The sequence below is a fragment of the Prionailurus viverrinus genome, chromosome D4 (genome assembly GCF_022837055.1).
Source record: "Prionailurus viverrinus isolate Anna chromosome D4, UM_Priviv_1.0, whole genome shotgun sequence".
Classification (NCBI taxonomy): Eukaryota; Metazoa; Chordata; class Mammalia; order Carnivora; family Felidae; genus Prionailurus; species Prionailurus viverrinus.
The window spans coordinates 63204094-63223372 of NC_062573.1; the positions used below are offsets into that span (position 1 = coordinate 63204094).

The 19279-nt window shown below is 37.8% G+C and overlaps 1 protein-coding gene across 2 annotated transcripts in view; it reads left to right on the forward strand.

Annotated features, from left to right (window-relative positions):
* UBQLN1 (ubiquilin 1) overlaps nucleotides 1–16171 on the forward strand; it is a 47385-nt gene extending 31214 nt beyond the window's left edge. The window contains exons 4-11 of one of the 2 annotated variants that reach the window (XM_047829559.1): nucleotides 980–1242; nucleotides 1716–1874; nucleotides 2054–2288; nucleotides 7543–7685; nucleotides 10968–11051; nucleotides 12283–12398; nucleotides 12627–12795; nucleotides 14183–16171. In XM_047829559.1, coding sequence (XP_047685515.1) covers nucleotides 980–1242; nucleotides 1716–1874; nucleotides 2054–2288; nucleotides 7543–7685; nucleotides 10968–11051; nucleotides 12283–12398; nucleotides 12627–12795; nucleotides 14183–14335 — 1322 coding nt within the window. In that variant the 3' untranslated portion in view covers nucleotides 14336–16171. The remainder of the gene's footprint in view (nucleotides 1–979; nucleotides 1243–1715; nucleotides 1875–2053; nucleotides 2289–7542; nucleotides 7686–10967; nucleotides 11052–12282; nucleotides 12399–12626; nucleotides 12796–14182) is intronic. The other variant, XM_047829560.1, reaches the window with a different exon arrangement.
* Nucleotides 16172–19279: the final 3108 nt, after the last annotated feature.

Genomic DNA, 19279 nt, shown 5'->3' on the forward strand with positions numbered 1-19279 from the left:
TCTCTTCTTTAATAGGGCATATTCTAGGGTGTTTCTCTGACACCAGCCAATTCTCTAATACCATCTGGGTGTCTAGTAGCTCAGTTCTGATGGTAACTACCTGGAGCTAGTGTCAGATCCTACAGATTTAAAGGACTTAGTCCAAGACTGCCTCTGCTTCAGATACCAGTCTAGGTCTGGACCACCTGTTGATCTGACCTGCAGGCTATAAATTGGGGAGTCTCACAGTTCCCCTCCAGGTTTGATAATTGCTAAAATGGCTCACAAAACTCAGGAAGACACTACTTATGTTTACTAGTTTATTATAAAGGGTACACTTCAGAAATAAACAATGGAAGAGAAGCATAGGGCAAAGTATGGGGATGTGGGAGAGTTGGGGAGGTCTGGTCATATCACCCTAATAGCACCTAGAAGTGTTCACCGACATGGAAGTTCTCTGAATCTCATTACTCAAAGAGTTTTTACAGAACTCAGCCTTTAATCTATCCCTTTTTCCTCTCCTTCCTGGAGGTTGGTGCGTGGGTCTGGAAGTATCAACTCTTCTGTCACTTGGTCTTTCTGGCGACCACTCATTCTGAGGCTAAGTGCCCCACCCTAAATGTTATTTACCATAAATGGTGTGTGATCTAAAGGGGCTTATAATATGTAACAAGACTCTCCCTTCACTCTGGAAATTCTAAGGCATTTAGGATCTCTGTGCCAGGAATCTGGGATAAAGACCAAAAATGTGTTATACCATACAGAGGAAATTCATATTTTCGTTGTATCATTTCAACTTAAATATCAAAGTGAATAAATTTCTGGCTAATTTTAATTACAGAAATCAAACACGTATTTATGAAAGTAATAGGAATTCTCTTTGCTTTAAAATGGTTTTCTGTTATGGACTGAGTCAGTTTTGCATTTTCATATTTTAGCACAATCATGTTAATGATAAAATTTCTGAGTTTCACTTATGTGTCTTTTTCTTTTATCTTAGGTGGCCTTGGAGGGCTTGCAGGTCTGAGTAGCTTGGGTCTGAATACTACTAACTTCTCTGAACTACAAAGCCAGATGCAGCGACAACTTATGTCCAATCCTGAAATGATGGTCCAGATTATGGAGAATCCCTTTGTCCAGAGCATGCTGTCAAATCCTGACCTGATGAGGCAGTTAATTATGGCCAATCCGCAAATGCAGCAGTTGATACAGAGAAATCCAGAAATTAGTCATATGCTGAATAATCCAGATATTATGAGACAAGTATGTGGAAAGTTAACTTCAGTTCATTTAGCTAAAGAATTATGCACTTATTTCTTATTTAATTTTCTATGCTTAAGGAGCTTGCCTTTTATAGATGGCTAAGCTGCAAAAAGAAATCCCAATATTCAGGAAAACTCAACAATGCACTAACTTGGACTGTTTGAACTTTGCATTTTCTGCTATATTTTAAAGACCACTGTAAATAATTATTTTGCAGATTTAAGAAAGAAAAAAAATCTGATTCCGGAGATAGGCATTCACTTAATAACAAAGTGCTTCTTTCTTGATGTTATTTGAATGTTACATTGAGGTGAAATCCAACAGTAATTATTTAAAATAATTTTCTGATTTAAATATTGAAAACTGCTAATTCATGGAATTAGAAAACTTGTAAAAATCAGCTGTGGTCGCTAACAGCTAAATTGATTGATGTGTATTTTGGGTGCCTTTTTATACGGATATCTTTTTCTTAGACATTGGAACTCGCCAGGAATCCAGCAATGATGCAAGAAATGATGAGAAACCAGGACCGAGCCTTGAGCAACCTAGAAAGCATCCCAGGGGGATACAATGCTTTACGGCGTATGTACACGGATATTCAGGAACCAATGCTGAGTGCTGCACAAGAGCAGGTGATGATAACAGTGGCCCGAAGGCTTGGGCACAAGGGGAGCTCCTGTTTTAACACAGATATGTGTGTGATTGAAGGGTACTTTTATATGGGGAATATGATTTTCATTAAAAAAGAGTTCCATGTCTGTTATTTAAAACAAAACCTTATTCTTCATGATTTTTGTGTCTTTTGTTACAGTTTGGTGGTAATCCATTTGCTTCCCTAGTGAGCAATACATCCTCAGGTGAAGGTAGTCAGCCTTCTCGTACAGAAAATAGAGATCCATTACCCAATCCATGGGCTCCACAGGCTTCCCAGAGTTCATCAGCTTCCAGTGGCACCAACAGCGCTGTGGGGGGCACTGGTAGCAGTGCTGCCGGTGGCACTGCTGGGCAAAGTTCATCTGCACCAAATTTGGGGCCTGGAGTAGGAGGTAGGCTCCTAACAGCTCACACTTTTTTTCTTTGTTGTCCTCACTTATGTGAATAATGAAAGCATTTCTTATACTGTTCTTCTTTGTGCTTCCGTGTGTGTGTGTGTGTGTGTGTGTGTGTGTGTGTGTGTGTATGTGTGTGTGACAAGTAGCTTTTAGGAGTTTTCTTTTCATGTTGCAAGCTTTTAAATGGAAGCTTTAAATATGTAATGATTAGTATAACACTTGTGTGTGTTATAGTGGGAAGGGTTACTGAAGATTTCCAGAGTCGGTTTTATGTTTTTATATTCTCATAAGATGGTTTTGGGAGAAGTGGGTGGTCCTCTGATTTCAACACTTAGTCTACAAGGACTTATTCTAGAAGGTGAGGACATCTTAGAGCAGGAGTCGGCACATTTTTCCTACAAAAGGCCAGGTAATTCTTTACGCCTTGTGGGCCAAGAACAAAGTTGAGAATATTATATATGAGAGAAAATACATTACAATAATAAAAACGTAATAATTGAGTGTAGTACTTTTTCATAAGTATTTATTAATGATAGGAATGGAATTCTTTTTTAGGGATGACATTTTGCTTAATTGGTGTTCATTGTTTCCTGTTGTCAAAGCCAAATCGTATATTCATCTATTAATAATGTGATATGTAATGAGATTTTATTTATTCCAGAAGTATATGGTTTTAATAGCCTAGTCATCAGTTGGAAGCATTTATAGGATTCTGTTAGATTCTTCTTTCCTTTCAACATACCACTGCAGGTTAATCACTTCCAATTGAAGGTTAGATGGTAGGACCGTAATCAAACACTTAAATGAATTTTGAAATGTGGAAATTTTCCTTGCACTTGCACTGAGGTAAAAAAAAAAAAAAAAAATGCGGGAACAGTAGTGTGAACTAAGAACATATCTACTGCAAATTTGTGGGAATGGAGATCTTGTTTTAATTTCTGACAGCAAGAGAATGTATAAAGCATTGCTTGTCATTTCAACAGTTTCTGTTATTGTCAAAATGACTTTACCACAGTATGAGTTTCACATGTTTCCATGCTGTTTGCCTTGTAATTTTGAGTTGGATTCATTGGGAAACATTACCAACTCTCTAGCAAAAGGTAATCTCCCAAGTCATTCAGTGTTTGGGAATAGTGGTTAAGTGGTTCAGAATTTCAATCTTAGCCTTGAGCTAAAAAAAAAAAAAAAAAAAAAAAAAATTGCAGTAGAATTTTACCTCTTAAAAAACAAAAACCTTACCTCTGCCAAGCCATCAAACTGCTGCTCTGTGGTTGGGCAAGTTGGGATATTTCTGATAAAAATTCATGGAATTAACTAGGGCACACAGTTCACAAGAGTGAAATGGTGTTCACCATTTATACTCCTACTGCTTGAATAACATCGTAGTTTAAAATACTTTCCAGAGTGCCTGCTGATGAATGAGACCATGAATAACCATAGTTTCTAAATAACTTATATTTTTATAAGCTTTTTGTATCTGTCTAATCCTTTCAGTCCTCCATGTGTTTTTATTATCAGATATACACATCTTAGCTGATTCTATTTCAGGTTGTATTGAATTAGTATTTTTTTGACTCTGTTGTTTTTTTAATGTTTGTTTATTTTTTTGAGAGAGAGTGCACATGTGTTTGAGAGGGTAGGGTGCAGATTGGGAGAGAGGGCTGGGTCGGGCAGGGGGTGTGTGGGGGAATCCCAAGCAGGCTTCACGCTCAGTGCAGACCCAGACTTGGGGCCCATCCCACAACCCCCGGGATCACGACCTTAGTCAAAATCAAGAGTTGGACACTCAACTGACTAAGCCACCCAGGCACCCCTAATTTGTATTGTTTTTTAATTGAATATTGATGCTGAGCCCATATTAATCCCATGTCCTTAACTCTTGAGAAACTGTTCTTGAAAGGCTAATAGATTTAAACAAGTTTATTTTTTCTGGACACATTTATTTGGCTGCTGCGATCAAGATTTCATTAAGCATGCCACTTACCACTAATACACCGCTTTTCTTGTTTGGCTAACAAGCCACTTGGAAACTTAACTTGGTTGTAGCCTTATTTTTCACTTTTTTAACTTCGTAAAGAAATCTGGCTATGATGAGAGGACTGCATTTTAAATTTTGTATTTTTCTGACTGTTGCTTGCCTCCAAGTTGGGAATACTGCGATAAGTGCTTAGTCTAGCAGCATTAGAGTATATTGTATTTTAGTATCATTGCATAAAAATACAGTATTTTGCCATCTCATTTGATAAAATAATTCATGCTCCATTGTGCCTTAAAAGCACAATGTTTGTAGTCCAGCTCTCCCTTTTTCTTCTAGTTGTTATGTGACTGGTATGTACTGGTAGTAAAAAATAGAAATAAAATAATAACATGGTACAGCAATATGTGTAGTGTGAGGCATAACTGAGTCACAGTGGTCTGTGGTGCACTGAGCAGCAGTCTGGAGCAGCAGGAGTGTGCCACACACAGCCCCTGTCACGACTACTCAACTCAGTGTCTACAGTGCACAAGCAGCCATAGACTGTAAATGAATGAGCGTGATTGTGTTCTAAGAAAATGTGGATGGATGCTGAAATTTGAATTACATATAGTTTTCGCATTTCACAAAATAGTTTTGTTTCTTTAACCATTTAAAAGTGTAAAAACCTGGGGCACCTGTGTGGCTCAGTCGGTTGAGCGTCCAGCTTCGGTTCGGGTCATGATCTTGTGGTTCATGAGTTTGAGCCCCGCATCAGGTTCACTATTTACTGTGTTAGAATACTCTTAGATTCTGGGATGTGGAAAATAACCTACCTAACTGAAACAACATGAGAAAATAGAAAAAAAAGAATTATTACCAACCCCCACCCCCAGCAGAATTATAATAAACTAGAAAGGTAAACAGGCAGTGTCAAATGTTTTAAGCCTGATCAAATTACACTGGATGGAGTGAGGGCAGAAGGGAAATGAAAAAGCTAATGAGTTAAGTTTGCTTATAAGTTTGAGAATACAGTAAAACCTTGGTTTGCGAGCATAATTCATTCTAGAGACATGCTTGTAACCAAAGCACTTGTGTATCAAAGTGAATTTACCCATAAGAAATAATGGAAGCTCAGATGATTCGTTCCACAACCCAAAATACTCATATAAATAAATGATTACAATGCCATAATATAATAAAATACAAAATATAGAGAAAAATAAACAAATTAACCTGTACTTACCGTGGCTGGTGTGAGGGAGACGAGAGAGGAGGCATGTTGTGTAGGACCACTTTCACTATCACTAACAGAATCACTGTCCCCTTGCTCAGTGGAATCTTTTTTTCATGCAGCTATCAAATGATCCTTGCTTTTGCCTCCTTTTCAGGATTTTGTGGCAATGTGACATTGCCTTATTTGGGTGATGCTTTTCTTTTTTTAATGTTTATTTATTTATTTTTGAGTGAGAGAGCGTGAATAGGGGAAGGGGCAGAGAGAGGGAGACACAGAATCCAAAGTAGGCTCCAGGCTCAGAGCTGTCGTGTCAGCACAGGGCCCAACATAGGGATCGAACCCATGAACAGGGAGATCATGACCTGAGCTGAAGTTGAACGCTTAACTGACTGAACCACCCAGGCGTCCCTGGGTGTGCTTTTCTACAAAATGTTGCAGATTCCCACATTTTATATATCTTCCTAGTCTTCATTTGAAATGAGGGATTCCTCCACCTTTTTCTCCTCCTCTGCAGACAAGATGCAGACGTAGACTTCTTATAAAACTTTGCAATTTCAGCCACTTGCGTACCTCATTTGTACTTCTCTATGATTTCCTTCTTAACATTCACTGTTATCATCTCCTCCTTAACGCCTTTCTTTTCAACCTTTTTCTGCATGGGAACCATTGTATACGCTTGGCATCAATGTTGAGATCAGTATAGTATTAATAAACTCTTGTCATATAATGTATTTGATATAACTGGCAATAAGGCAGCAGAGGAAAGTGTCTGTATCTGCAGGCAGCCTGACCTAGAATGAAGCAAAGCATTTCTAAGCTTATTCTTTTTTTTTAATTTTTTTTTTTTTCAATGTTTTATTTTTGGGACAGAGAGAGACAGAGCATGAATGGGGGAGGGGCAGAGAGAGAGGGAGACACAGAATCAGAAACAGGCTCCAGGCTCTGAGCCATCAGCCCAGAGCCTGACTCGGGGATCGAACTCCCAGACCGTGAGATCGTGACCTGGCTGAAGTCGGACGCTCAACCGACTGCGCCACCTAGGCGCCCCATTTCTAAGCTTATTCTTGTATGGAAAAGCAAAGGACTGTCCGTAGGTGCTTTGAAGTGACAAAAATACACTGGTGCCGGTTGTGGGCACCTTCCAACCTTCTGAAAAATCATTCATTTCTCCCAAACACTGACTGTGACCTGAGACTAAGCATTCAAGCATAGGAGACGATCACTCACAATCCTGCAGTGAGCGAGAGAGAGAGAGAGAGAGAGAGAGAATATCATTGGCTCAGTTGTGATCATGTGCTACTCGTATTGTAAGACATCGCCTGTCAATTTAAAATGTATTAGAAATGTTTGCTCGTCTTGTGGAATACTCCTAGAGCAAGCTACTTGCAATCCAAGGTTTTACTGTATATTTGAGTTTGAGTATATCTAGTCAGCAAGTAAAAATCTGGATACATGTTTAACAAAGTAGTGTTCAAAGAAAGTTCAAAGAAACTTTCAGAGAAAGTTTGGAAACGTTGGCCAAGACTCATTCACTTTATGGGGATTTTTCAATAGCAATGTTGAGCACATCTAGTTTTTGCCTCTTAAATTGATTTTAGAACCTAGCCTTTCCATTAGATGTGATTTTATTGTAAATACAACCAGAATTTTTAAAATCGTAAGGCACCCGGGTAGCTCATTCGGTTAAGCTTCTGACTCTTTATTTCACTCATGTCATGATCTCACAGTTGTGAGATTGAGTCCCACGTCGGGCTCCTTGCTGAGCATGAGGCCTACTTGTGATTCTCTCTACCCCCTCTTTTCTGCTCCTGCCCCACTTAGGCACACTCTCTCTCAAAATTAAAAAAAAAAAAATCATAAGCCCTCCTTTACTGGTATATGTTGAGCATGTGGTTTTGGAGATCTTAGTTTTAAAATTCTTTTTTAGTTCAGTTGATTAGGAATTTGCATGCTCATTTGCAGTTCCTAAAATTATGCACAGTATATATTTTAAAACTTTCACTTTAGTTTGTCTTTTCCTTGATACAATGTGTTGTTTTTTTTAAACAAACTTTCAGCTAGTATGTTCAATACACCAGGAATGCAGAGCTTGCTGCAACAAATAACTGAAAACCCACAACTTATGCAGAACATGTTGTCTGCCCCCTACATGAGAAGCATGATGCAGTCCCTAAGCCAGAACCCTGACCTTGCTGCACAGGTGAGTTTGTAATTGTATTCAAGAGGACTGTGCACTGTGAATTGAAATTGCATAATCAAATAATTGTGATTTTGATATATTTGTGTTATGTTGTGTTAGCTGTAGAAAAGTAGGTAAACTGTATCTCTCAATATTTTGGACAGTTTGTTTCTTTGCTGTAAGTTAATTCTTCATATATAATTAAACAGCTTCATCTCTGCTATTCATTGGCTAGAAAGAAGTGTAGGTTTACTTTGTATCTACCTATATTGATTTAGGAGATGACTACAAAAGTTTTAGATTGCTCACCCTTTGGAAGATGTATTCTTTAGTGAAATGTAGATCTTGAAAGTGATTAAGAAGTGTTAATACATTTCTTGGAATACTTTTATTTATTAGGTCACATAGATTTTGAGTAATAGGTTCAAAATAGCAGTTATAAAATAGCCTGATATTGTTTATTTTATAGGCAGAAATTTGCAGGGACAGTGTTCTTATTCTTTCTGCTATAAATTTCTGCCCCCGAAGTTAGTATAATGGTCTTTTATTAATTTACTAATTTTCTAACTCATTTTGAAGAGACCGTAACTAAGGGAATTAGTGCACTCAACCTTGGCTGAACATTTAGAATCACTTTGGGAGCTTAAAAACAACAACAACAACAAACCATGCTCCATTCTGAGAGACTTTTATGTAATTACATTGCACTTCCTCTATCCCCAAAGTTCCCTGGGTGGTTCTGATGGGCCCCTAGGTTAAGAACCATTGGAATTGAAAAACATTGGAGAATTGTTAAATAACCTTGATCATCTATAGTTCATATTTACTGTGTAGAGTATTAGGGATTTTAAAGATTTCCCGTTACAGTGTATACCCATTTGCAAAATTCTAAAAGCTTTTAAAGGTAATCAGTTTCAGGGCGCCTGGGTGGCTCAGTCGGTTTAAGCGTCTGACTTTGCTCAGGTCCTGATCTCACAGGTTCGTGAGTTCATGCCCCACGTCAGGCTCTGTGCTGACTGCTCAGAGCCTGGAGCCTGCTTCAGATTCCGTGTCTCCCTCTCTCTCTCTCTCTGCCCCTCCCCCACTCATGCTCTGTCTCAAAAATAAACACTAAAAAATTGTTTTAAAAAAGTAATCACTTTCTTCATTATGTCAAATGGAATGATTTTCATTTTCTAAATTTTGGAACTATATGGATTTCAAGTACATTATGGCAGATAGCTTTGAGTTACAGTCCTCAGCAATAACTTCTGCCCTCTTTAATGTTTGTGGAATTGGAAATAGAGAACAAGTTTTTAGGTGAGTTTTTGTATACTCTTATTAATGTAAAAGTATTCTGAGTTATTAGTATTAAATGGTGTTGGTTACTGTGTTCACAGCACTTTTGTTTAAAATAAGTGTGGGATACTTCTTGATGATTGTGGTGGTGGTGATTTTTTGTCATATATGTCCCAAGTCTCTAGGATTTTAAACAGATGGAGTTTTGGACACAATTATATTTCTCAATCATTGCTTTTCTTTTACTGCTTGGTTAACTTTTCTTGTGGTTGTCTGTATTCAATATCTTCAGACACAGAGGCTTTGGGAAAGTGAGTAATTAAACATATTAAAAAAAAAAACAAAAGTGTTTAAATAAAAATAAATAAAATGAGTGTAGAAAAATATATATGTTGAGTGATCATATTTATATGTTTTTAAATGTCTATTTGACTAATTAGCATTGAATGTGCATTTGTTTAAGTTTTTTGACTTTAATAAGCACATTCTCAGCCATTTAATTGACCTAACAACACTATAGAGTCATTTGAGCACTTTCATGTATTGTTTTTTCAACTCTAAAGCAAAATGGTAACAAAGAAGATTAGATACTGTAGACAGTTTAGAAACATTTACAACATACTCTGGTTATCAGAAGGTTTAAAGTTTGCAGTTTATTCTGATTTTGATTTTTAGATATTCAAAAAAGTCTTGAGTATAAAAACTATATTGTTGTATAGTCAGGTAAGTTAGGAGAAATATCCTAATCAAATGAGATATGATTTTCTGAGAAAGAATGATTCCATATAAGATGACAAGCTTTCTTAAATGACCTGAATCCTGAAAGATAAATGTGATAACTTGATTAATCTGTTTGTAATAAAAAGTTTTTTTACTGGAGCCAATAAAGAAGCAGGTTTGTTGATCTCAAGTAGGTATTATTTTATTTATTGTGAATTTATTGGTCACTTTGAAATGAATATCGTATATCGATAAAACACTGGCTTCTTTCTGCTTTAGTTATTTTGTTGAAATTAACTAAATAATCCACTTTGTAATAATAGGCAGAGGAGGGAAAGTGGAATTCTCTATACTTCTATGTACATATAGTTAATTGCTCTCAAGTATGGTTAACTACTTGAGGGCAAGGATCACTTTACCCTCCAGACTTTGGACTGGTAAATAGGCGATCAGTAAATCATTGTTAGTTGATTTTTCATTCCATGTGGGCAAAGTGATAAAACTTTTGTCTTTTTCAAAGCTATGAGAATTAGTTTCTGGTTATGCTGTGTATTGTAATCTTATTTTCAGGTATTAATGTTAATATTGACCCTGACTTTAATTCTTAACACCTATTTGAATGATAGGAGGTATGCCACTTTTCTCATCTCTGGTGGTAGTGAGGTGAAATCCAGAGGCTAACCTTGGTGTTCTCAAATGGATTTACATCTTTCGGGTCTTAACGTATTTTAATACTTTCCCCAGAGATCTGTTGGTGCTAGTCATGGGTTGATTTTCACCTAGCAGCTCCATTTCTCTGGCAAGTTGGTTGCTGTTCTGCAGTGTGTTATTTTTCTGGACCTAATATTAGCTGTCTTGCAGTAGGCAGGTAGATTTAGTGGTTACAGATCTGGGTTGTTCTCTGTGCAACACTTGTGTGTTGAGGTGTCTAAGCAAGCCATGTATCGTTTCATGTATTGATGCTTATGTTTATTCTGTCAGTGTAGCAGAAAATGTATCCTCCTGAATGCCAGTTACCCCCATTTTTCTTTTAAGGGCAAATATTCACCTTTGCTCAAGGAAAATCCTAAGAAAATGATTGAGAGAGAAGATGCCTCGTTTTTGTTTTATTTTTGTTTTTTTGTTTTTTTTTTTCTGGAGATCCCTCTTGTGGACAGTATCTTCCCTTCTCCTTTTTTATTCATGTTCTACCTTCCTCCCTGTAAGTGCCAGATTAGGCACTTGGGGGAAGATAGACTATTAAACAAGGTACATTACTTGTTTCAGATATTTCCAGTTAAAATTGTTTGAACACTTGCCCCATAGATGATGCTGAATAATCCCCTATTTGCTGGAAATCCTCAGCTTCAAGAACAAATGAGACAACAGCTCCCAACTTTCCTCCAACAAGTGAGTAAGAAAAGATGCTAGCTATCTTCGGTAATGATTTGCTTGAAAAAGTTTGATGATAAACATTTTCCTTGCTCTTCTCTGGCTGATAGCAAAACATAGAAGTTAGTTTGATAATGCTGTCAATTCACAGAGAATTCAGCTTGATCTTAACTGAGCCCCATTTCACTGCTGACCTTTTGCTTATATTTCTTAAACATAAATTCTGAGGAAAGGACCATTTTGTTTTTGCTTTTGAGGATTTAGGATTCTGAATGCTTCGTTAATGCCATAAACCATTTCCTTTCACTTTACTAACTTTGAAGTGCTTCATTGTGTCATGTTATGCTTTATGGTTTAACTAATCTCGAGTAATGGGAAGGAGCACTACCCTATCCTATTTTACAGCTTTGGTTTCTTTGTAATGTTTTAATTCCTCAAATTAATGGAATGTCTCTTTCTGAGGGGTAGATCTCATTTCCTCAGACTCGGAATTAGCAAGATTAAAATTGGCAGAGTTGTTCTATAAGGAAGGTTTTATTATAAAAAAATACTTGAGATTGGAATGGTATTTTATTATTTAAAAAGACAAAAGAGAAGTCAGTCTTGGTGTTTTGAAACTGGTAGTTCTAGGGCTTTTAAACATACAAATGATCTCAGGCCTGTAAGCCATTATCCAAGGTTAGTTATTGTCTTTGATCTATTGTAATGATGTTAATGTTAGCCTATCTTTTTTGGTCAGTCAGGTGGTGTATATTTGGAAGTAGTGAAGCTGAACTCAGGACACACGTATTAACTTCAAATTTGGAACTATGGTTTTAGAGTGTATCTTACTGGTAAAATTGTTACATTGGCAACAGATAACGCTTGGTCAGGAGGAATAGGTGGCTTTCACCATATTACCATGTTAAATAAACTTGTGCAGTTGGAGGTTGTCTCTTAGAAATAACACTTCTATCTTCTGTTGGAGAAGGGGAACAGTTGTGGCTTTGGGAGCGTAGCTCCTGATTGTCTTTCATTATGAAAAATGGCTTTCATGCTGGACTTGGGAGGAGGTCAGTTAATGATTTGCATACTAGGTTTGTTGTCAAGGAGGAGGTGCTTGTGTTTATTTGGGGAAAGAAATTCTGGATTACCAGTGTCTGGGAGTAAGGTTGTAAATTTTCTCCAGAAACACAGCAAACAAACATTTAAATTTTACTTTCACTGATTTTAATTCCCTTGTTAACCACCTGTTTTCTTTCTTCCTTAGATGCAGAATCCGGATACATTATCAGCAATGTCAAATCCTAGAGCGATGCAGGCCTTGTTACAGATTCAACAGGGTTTACAGACATTAGCAACGGAAGCCCCCGGCCTCATCCCAGGGTATGCTTATTTGGGGGTGATTTTGAAAGTGCATAGTGGTTATTTCTTCTCTCTGAGCATTTCATACTTCGGTATCGTTGTGCCTATTTTTGTTGGCATTGTTTTCAAGACCTAATTTTCAAAGTTGAAAATGCTCATTTTAAGAAGATAACAGCTTACCATCAGCTGGCCTGGTCTGGCCTCCTGTTGCAGGAGCTTAGGGTTTATGACCAATTTGTGCTTTCCTAGGTTTACTCCTGGCCTGGGGGCATTAGGAGGCACTGGAGGCTCTTCAGGAAGCAGCGGGTCTAACTCTGCGCCTGGTGACAACCCAAGTCCCACGACAGGAGCCACTGAACCTGGACACCAGCAGTTCATCCAACAAATGCTGCAGGCTCTCGCTGGAGTAAATCCTCAGGTAAAGATTCTTTTCTGCTCACATTTTATATTCCTTGTTGGAAACTTAGAAATTTCTACAAACAACCAAAAACAGAAAGAGACAGTCCTCCGGGGTTTAGAATGTCATAAAAAGCACACTCTTATAAAACAGGCATTACGAAAATGAATGACTTGGGTGTACTATTAGACACTGAATGAAACGTTAAAGTTGTAGGGAAGAAATGCTGCAACTTTGCCTTATTTGGAAGTTGCCTTTAAAAATGTGTTTTTTAGAGTCCCTGTTTGGAAATCACTTGAAATTTGTTGTATTTTATAAAAGTTTGTCAGGGAGGAACATACACTTGATTATCCCAAATACCTCCTAAACCTACGGTAACTACAGTTCTGTCTAGTCCTTGTATTTTGACTTAAAGAAAAAATCCCACCTCACCTTACCCACACCATCTCCTCTGGGAACTTGTGTAACATATGTAAACCTCACAAATACGGCTTAAAAATGTAGACTTCTAATAATGTCTTACATCTAGAAACATTTATTAGCTTTACTAAGAATCTGCCATTGTACAAAGATGGTAGCCATTTTCAAACCGCTACAGTAGATTGCCCCCATAATTCCCATAATTCCGCATGGCAGTAATACAGCATGCTTTCTGATTTTAAGCCTTTTAAAGAAACAGGACAGGGTTTTGTCTTATAGAAGTATTTGTATTCCCAATATATGGCCTCTGGCTCAGTGTAATATTGATGGAATTATTAAGAAGAAAAGATTTTAGGTATTGGACAGAATTGTTATAGAAGTTGAATAGTCTACAGGCCTCCCCATTAATTATCACATCAGCCAGGATTGATTGATCATTTGTGTATTTTTGTCTTCATTTCTGGAAAAAGATTTGGTGCAGCTGTTTGTGTATTCCGTGGGCCTGGACCTCGAGCTGTCCTGGACACGTGACTGGCCAGTGCAGGCATCCGGTGCCCATTCTAAGCCACATTCAAACTTTAGAATTGTGTATGTGAGGACACTGGCAATAAGTACAAAATAAAATCATTAATTCTGAACTAATTTGTATATATACTTACGTTTCTTGCATATTTATCAGCTTCTTAAATATATCTAATGGGTGATGTTTATTAAGCGATTTTTTTTTTTTTAAGCAGAGTTTTGTGCTTTATCTGACAGGATCATTTAAGTATAAATAAGACTATTTAAAGTAACAAAATTAAGTGCTAATGGACTTTTAAATATGTTGACCATGTTTCAAGAGAGCCAGTGCTTTTATAGCCTAGTAGAGCAGCATATGTTGTAAGAAAGCAATTAGAACTTTAGAATTTATTTAGGTGTGACACGGACTGATTTTCCTTAGAGTTTTGGTTAGTTTTTTTTTTTCTTTTTTATTTCCCCTTAACAGCTACAGAATCCAGAAGTCAGATTTCAGCAACAACTGGAACAGCTCAGTGCAATGGGATTTTTGAACCGTGAAGCAAACTTGCAAGCGCTAATAGCAACAGGAGGTGATATCAATGCCGCTATTGAAAGGTTACTGGGATCCCAGCCATCATAGCAGCATTTCTGTATCTTGAGAAAATGTAATTTATTTTTGATAACGGCTCTTAAATCTTTAAAATACCCGCTTTATTTCATTTTGACTCTTGGAATTCTGTGCTATAAACAAACCCAATATGATGCATTTTAAGGTGGAGTGCAGTAAGATGTGTGGGTTTCTCTGTATTTTTTTTTTTTTTTTTTTTTAACGGTGGGAATCAATGCTTTTTCATTTAAGGCTACTGCATGCATCAAACACTGCATTTATTGTAATTTTTAAAAAAAAAAACATCACCTTTTATAGTTGGGTGAACAGATTTTTGTCCTGCATCTGTCCAGTTTATTTGCTTTTAAACATTAGCCTATGGTAGTAATTTATGTAGAATAAAAGCATTAAAAAGAAGCAAATCATTTGCGCTCTATAATTTGTGGTACAATATTGCTTATTGTGACTTTGGCATGTAGTTTTGCAAACAAAATGCTGTAAGATTTATACTACTGAGAGTTTTTGCTTTATTTGTATACAATATAGTATGCACATTTGGGATTGCATTTCTAGAAACATACTGCAATAGATTATCTGAGCAAAGCACTTGTAACCAAAAAAGTGGAGATAAGGAAATACTTTAAAGCTGAGTATTTCCTAATTGTGTAGAATCTTACAGCATCTTTGATAAACATCTCTCAGCAAAAGTGCCGGTTAGGTTTGTTGGAAATATAGTAGAAAAGCTGATTCTGGTTATCTCTCTAAGGACATTTAATTGTACAGACAACATAATGTAACATTGTGTCAACATTCACAGATTGACTGTAAATTACCTTCATCTTTGCGCAGACTGAAGGGGCACTGTAGTACAGCCCAAAAGTGCATCTGCCTAGGACTCTTCAGCTTCTCCCATAGGTAGTTTAACAGGCATTACGATTTGTAATTGAAATGTTGCTTTCACTGAAAGTGTCTTGATGTTTCAGTTATTTTTAATTGCCATATAAAAATAGAACTATCTTTTGGGTTTATCAGTTTTCTCATGCACAGGCAATACATAAATTTAAAATGATTTGTGAGCCACTTGTTTCTGAAGTGTTTTGGTAGTTCTATTAAGAAATAGTTAAATATTGTGCTTTTCAGAGCCTCAGAGAAGGGGAGCTGGGGGCGGGGGGTGGGGGTCTCTCCTGGATTGGGCCAGCCTAAATAGTACTGGCAACCAAGATTCTGTTAGGATTTCTGTGCATATAGTGTAGTAAAGAGGTATCATTCAGGGGTGAAAAACAAAGAGCCGTTTTAACAATGTTGAATTCATTGGGCTGTTGTTCTACAGCCTTTTTCTTCCCTCCCCAAAGAAGTTCTGTTTGCCTAACTCTCAAACTGTTGGGGTGTGGTACATTCCTTTAGGACCAATTAAAACATAACTTTGGGGTCAGTAATATATTTGGCTGACTCTGGTTCAGTGTTCTCTTAGGTCGTTATATTCTCTCATGTACAGTTACAGGAAATTAAAATGTTAAAGTAACCTAAAATGAGTTCAGACCAATAAAATCAAGGGAAATACAAGTTGAATTCCATTACTTCTGTAAGTTGCTTGCTATTAAAAAAGGTCAAGAGGCCAGGTTGCCCACCAGCCCGTGCACAGTTCTGACACTTTCCCCAGAAGGAAAACATGAATGACGATCAAGGGAGAGGCAGGACTAGAGGACATTGTTAAGGATGATATTCATGTGTCTTTGCTCTCTCTGCCTTATGCCTCAGTGTGGTCAAGAAACTTTTGTACTGGCGAATGGTGGTATACAGTGTGGGGTAGTGTCATAACCAATTTGACAATTTATTAATCACAAAATAACAATAAATCTCTAGCTTTTACACTTGGTTTGTCTTGCCTCTTTTGTAGATAGAAAAAGATGTCTTCAAGACTACTGAAGTTGATTTACCCCAGATTTTATCACACTTAAATCATTCTTTATCAGTTTTTAAGTTTCCCCAATTAAAATGAGTATACACTGTATTGTGTATTAAAAAGATAACCAACTGGATGTCAGGTGACCTGGGCTCTGCTTGCTGCTTTTGGTACCTAACTGTTATTTGACTTTGAGTAAAGACATCATGATATCTTTGCTGTAAAAGTGCTGGTGAGGCCTGTTCAGCACACCGGACTGGGTGATCTCTTGAGTACCTTACAGCTGCTGCGATGGTACTATCTTGTTGTTGTTTGGTTCTAATATGTTTTAGATCTAAATACCTTTTTAGGAGTTCAAAATACTTACAAACTCTCAAAAGCATTAAGAACACTTAAAATATTTTAGGCTTACATTGTTCTCATATTGGGTTATTAATTGCAAATTGAATAAATAATGGAATCGTGAAGATAACATTTCAGAATCTTATTTCCCAAGTGGAAGATTTGTGGTACTGTAAACAAAGTGTAGAGAATATTGAACAGTCAGATAAATGGCAGTTGGCCTCTGTGTGTTCAGAATTGGAGCGGCAGACTCTGCTTAAATATACAAATGAAAGGAGTCTTGTTTGGGGAGACATTATTACTATGTTAATTCAGTAGGCAAATTACAACAAAATAAGACGGATGAAAATGTCACTAACAGTAATACAAGTTAAGGGTGGCTGCATGTCTCTGCTTGTACAAAACAGAAGATTGTGTGGTTAAGGCAGGGAAATGCTGCATACTCTATTTCCTCTCTTAGAGATTAACACTAAACATGTTAACATCACCAGGAAGCCCTGCATTAAAGAAATCTGTTTAAAGTTGTCTAATCCATTCTCACTGAACACACCTTGGGAAAAGTGTCCTTAGCAAACCTGCACTTCTCTGGTATTGCACATGGTACTCTCTTCTCTTGTATTTTATCTGTCGTCATGCTTTATGTAAAGCCTACCTGCCGTTCTTTCTGGTCTCGGATCTGAAGTCTTCCTAAGCCTTGTTCACCAGTGATTAATTTGAAGTGATTAATTTTAGTGTCAACTGCTGCACTCTGTCCCTCTCGTTTGCCTTACAGTTCTGGGTTTGGGTTGTTGTGTTTGTTTCATTGTTTTGTTTTGTTTTAATGTGTTTTTTTTCTGCTCTGAAATATTACTTAAGTAATATTAAATGTTCTTCCTTGACTGCACATTTGTATCATTCCTTTAATCAACCACAGGCAGCCATTGCCTTAGAAAGTTAACATTTATTGGACATCTGTTAAGTATAGGGTTCTTTTCTAGTTGCTCAGAGTATAGCAGTAAATAAAACATGTCCATTTGAGGTTTACATAGGAGAATGTAGGGAGACAACAATAAACAGAACCTATACATTTAGCTTGGTTAGGTAGTAACAGTGCTCTGGCAAAAAAATTAAACAGAGTAAGGAGCCTAGTTCAGGAAGAAGGTGTTATTTTATGTAGGTGGTCTGAGAAGGATTTATTGAGAGTGACATTTAAATAGAGACATGAAGGTGACCTGCGAGGGTGAATAACTTTCCAGGAAGAGGGACAACCAATGAAATGGCCCAGTGATGGGAGCTTTCTGAGTGTTTATAGAACACAGGGAGTTCTGTGTACCTGGGCAAGGTGAGCAAGGGAGACAGTGCTGTAGGGAATATGACTGGAGACATGAGGGGAGGGGGGTGGCCTCATATATGGAAGACTTAATACCACAGGTTTTGTGTCCCATCCTCAGGGTGTTCTGATGTACTGGTTCTGGGTTTGGAGGAGAATTTGCATTTCTAACAAGTTCCTAGGTGAGAACCACGGGCTAGGGGAACCAGGGTGGAAGCAGGGAAACAGGAGGTAATAATCTGGGCGAGAGATCACATGGGCTTGGACTGGGTTGGTAGCAGTGGAGGGTATTAAGAAGTCAGATTTGAGGTTGGATTTATTGATGAATAAAACTGAGGTTAAGAGCAAGAGAGGTGTCAAGCAGGGTGAGCAAGGTACAGACATCTATGGGGTGGAGTATAAATCTGAAGTTTTGTTTTGATGTGTTAAGTGGGATGTACTTGATAGGACATATAAGTGGAAATAATAGGAAGGCAGTTGGAAGCGAGAGGTTCAGGCTATGGCCAAGTTGTGTAGCTGCCAGTGTATATATCTGGTGTTGAAAGCCAAAGAACTAGGCCAGTGGTTCTCAACTAGAAGTGATTTTGCCCTCCAGGGGGCTCTTGGCAATGTCTAGAGACACATTTCTTTTATTTTTTTTAATTAAAAAAAATTTTTTTTTTAATGTTTATTTTTGAGACACAGACAGAGCATGAACGGGGGAGGGTCAGAGAGAGGGAGACACAGAATCTGAAGCAGGTTCCAGGCTCTGAGCTGTCAGCACAGAGCCCGACGCGGGGCTCAAACCCCCAAACTGTGAGATTGTGACCTGAGCTGAAGTCGGACGCTTAACTGACTGAGCCACCCAGACACCCCATAGAGACACATTTCCTTAAAAAAATATTTATTTATTTTGAGAGAGCGCACATGCGCACGAGCTGGTGAGAGGAGGAGAGGGGCAGAGAGACAGAATCCCAGGCAGGCTCCACACTGCCAGCAAAGGGACCAAAATGGGGCTCAGTCTCACGAAATGTGAGATCGTGACCTCAAGAGTCAGATGCTTAACCAACTGAGCCACCCAGGCACCCCTGGAGAAACATTTTTTTGACATCACGATTGGGGCTGCTGTAGGCGTCCTGTGAGCTAGACATTTTGCAGTACACAGGATGGCTCCCTCAACTAAGATTTATCTGGTCCGGAATGTTACAGTGCCAAGATTGAGAAATCCTGACCAGATGAATTGCAGAGTGAGTGTTGATAAACACACTTTGGGAGGATTGAGCCTTCGTTTACTCTTACTTTCCAGTTGAGGGAGATGAGAGGAAACCAGCAAAGTAGAACTGAGAGGCCCTGAAAGCCAGGAAGGAACGCTTTCACAAGGAGGAAGATGGTAAATGAACTGTGTTGCTTTACGTACTCGTCTTGGTTTGAATATTAGGAGCTA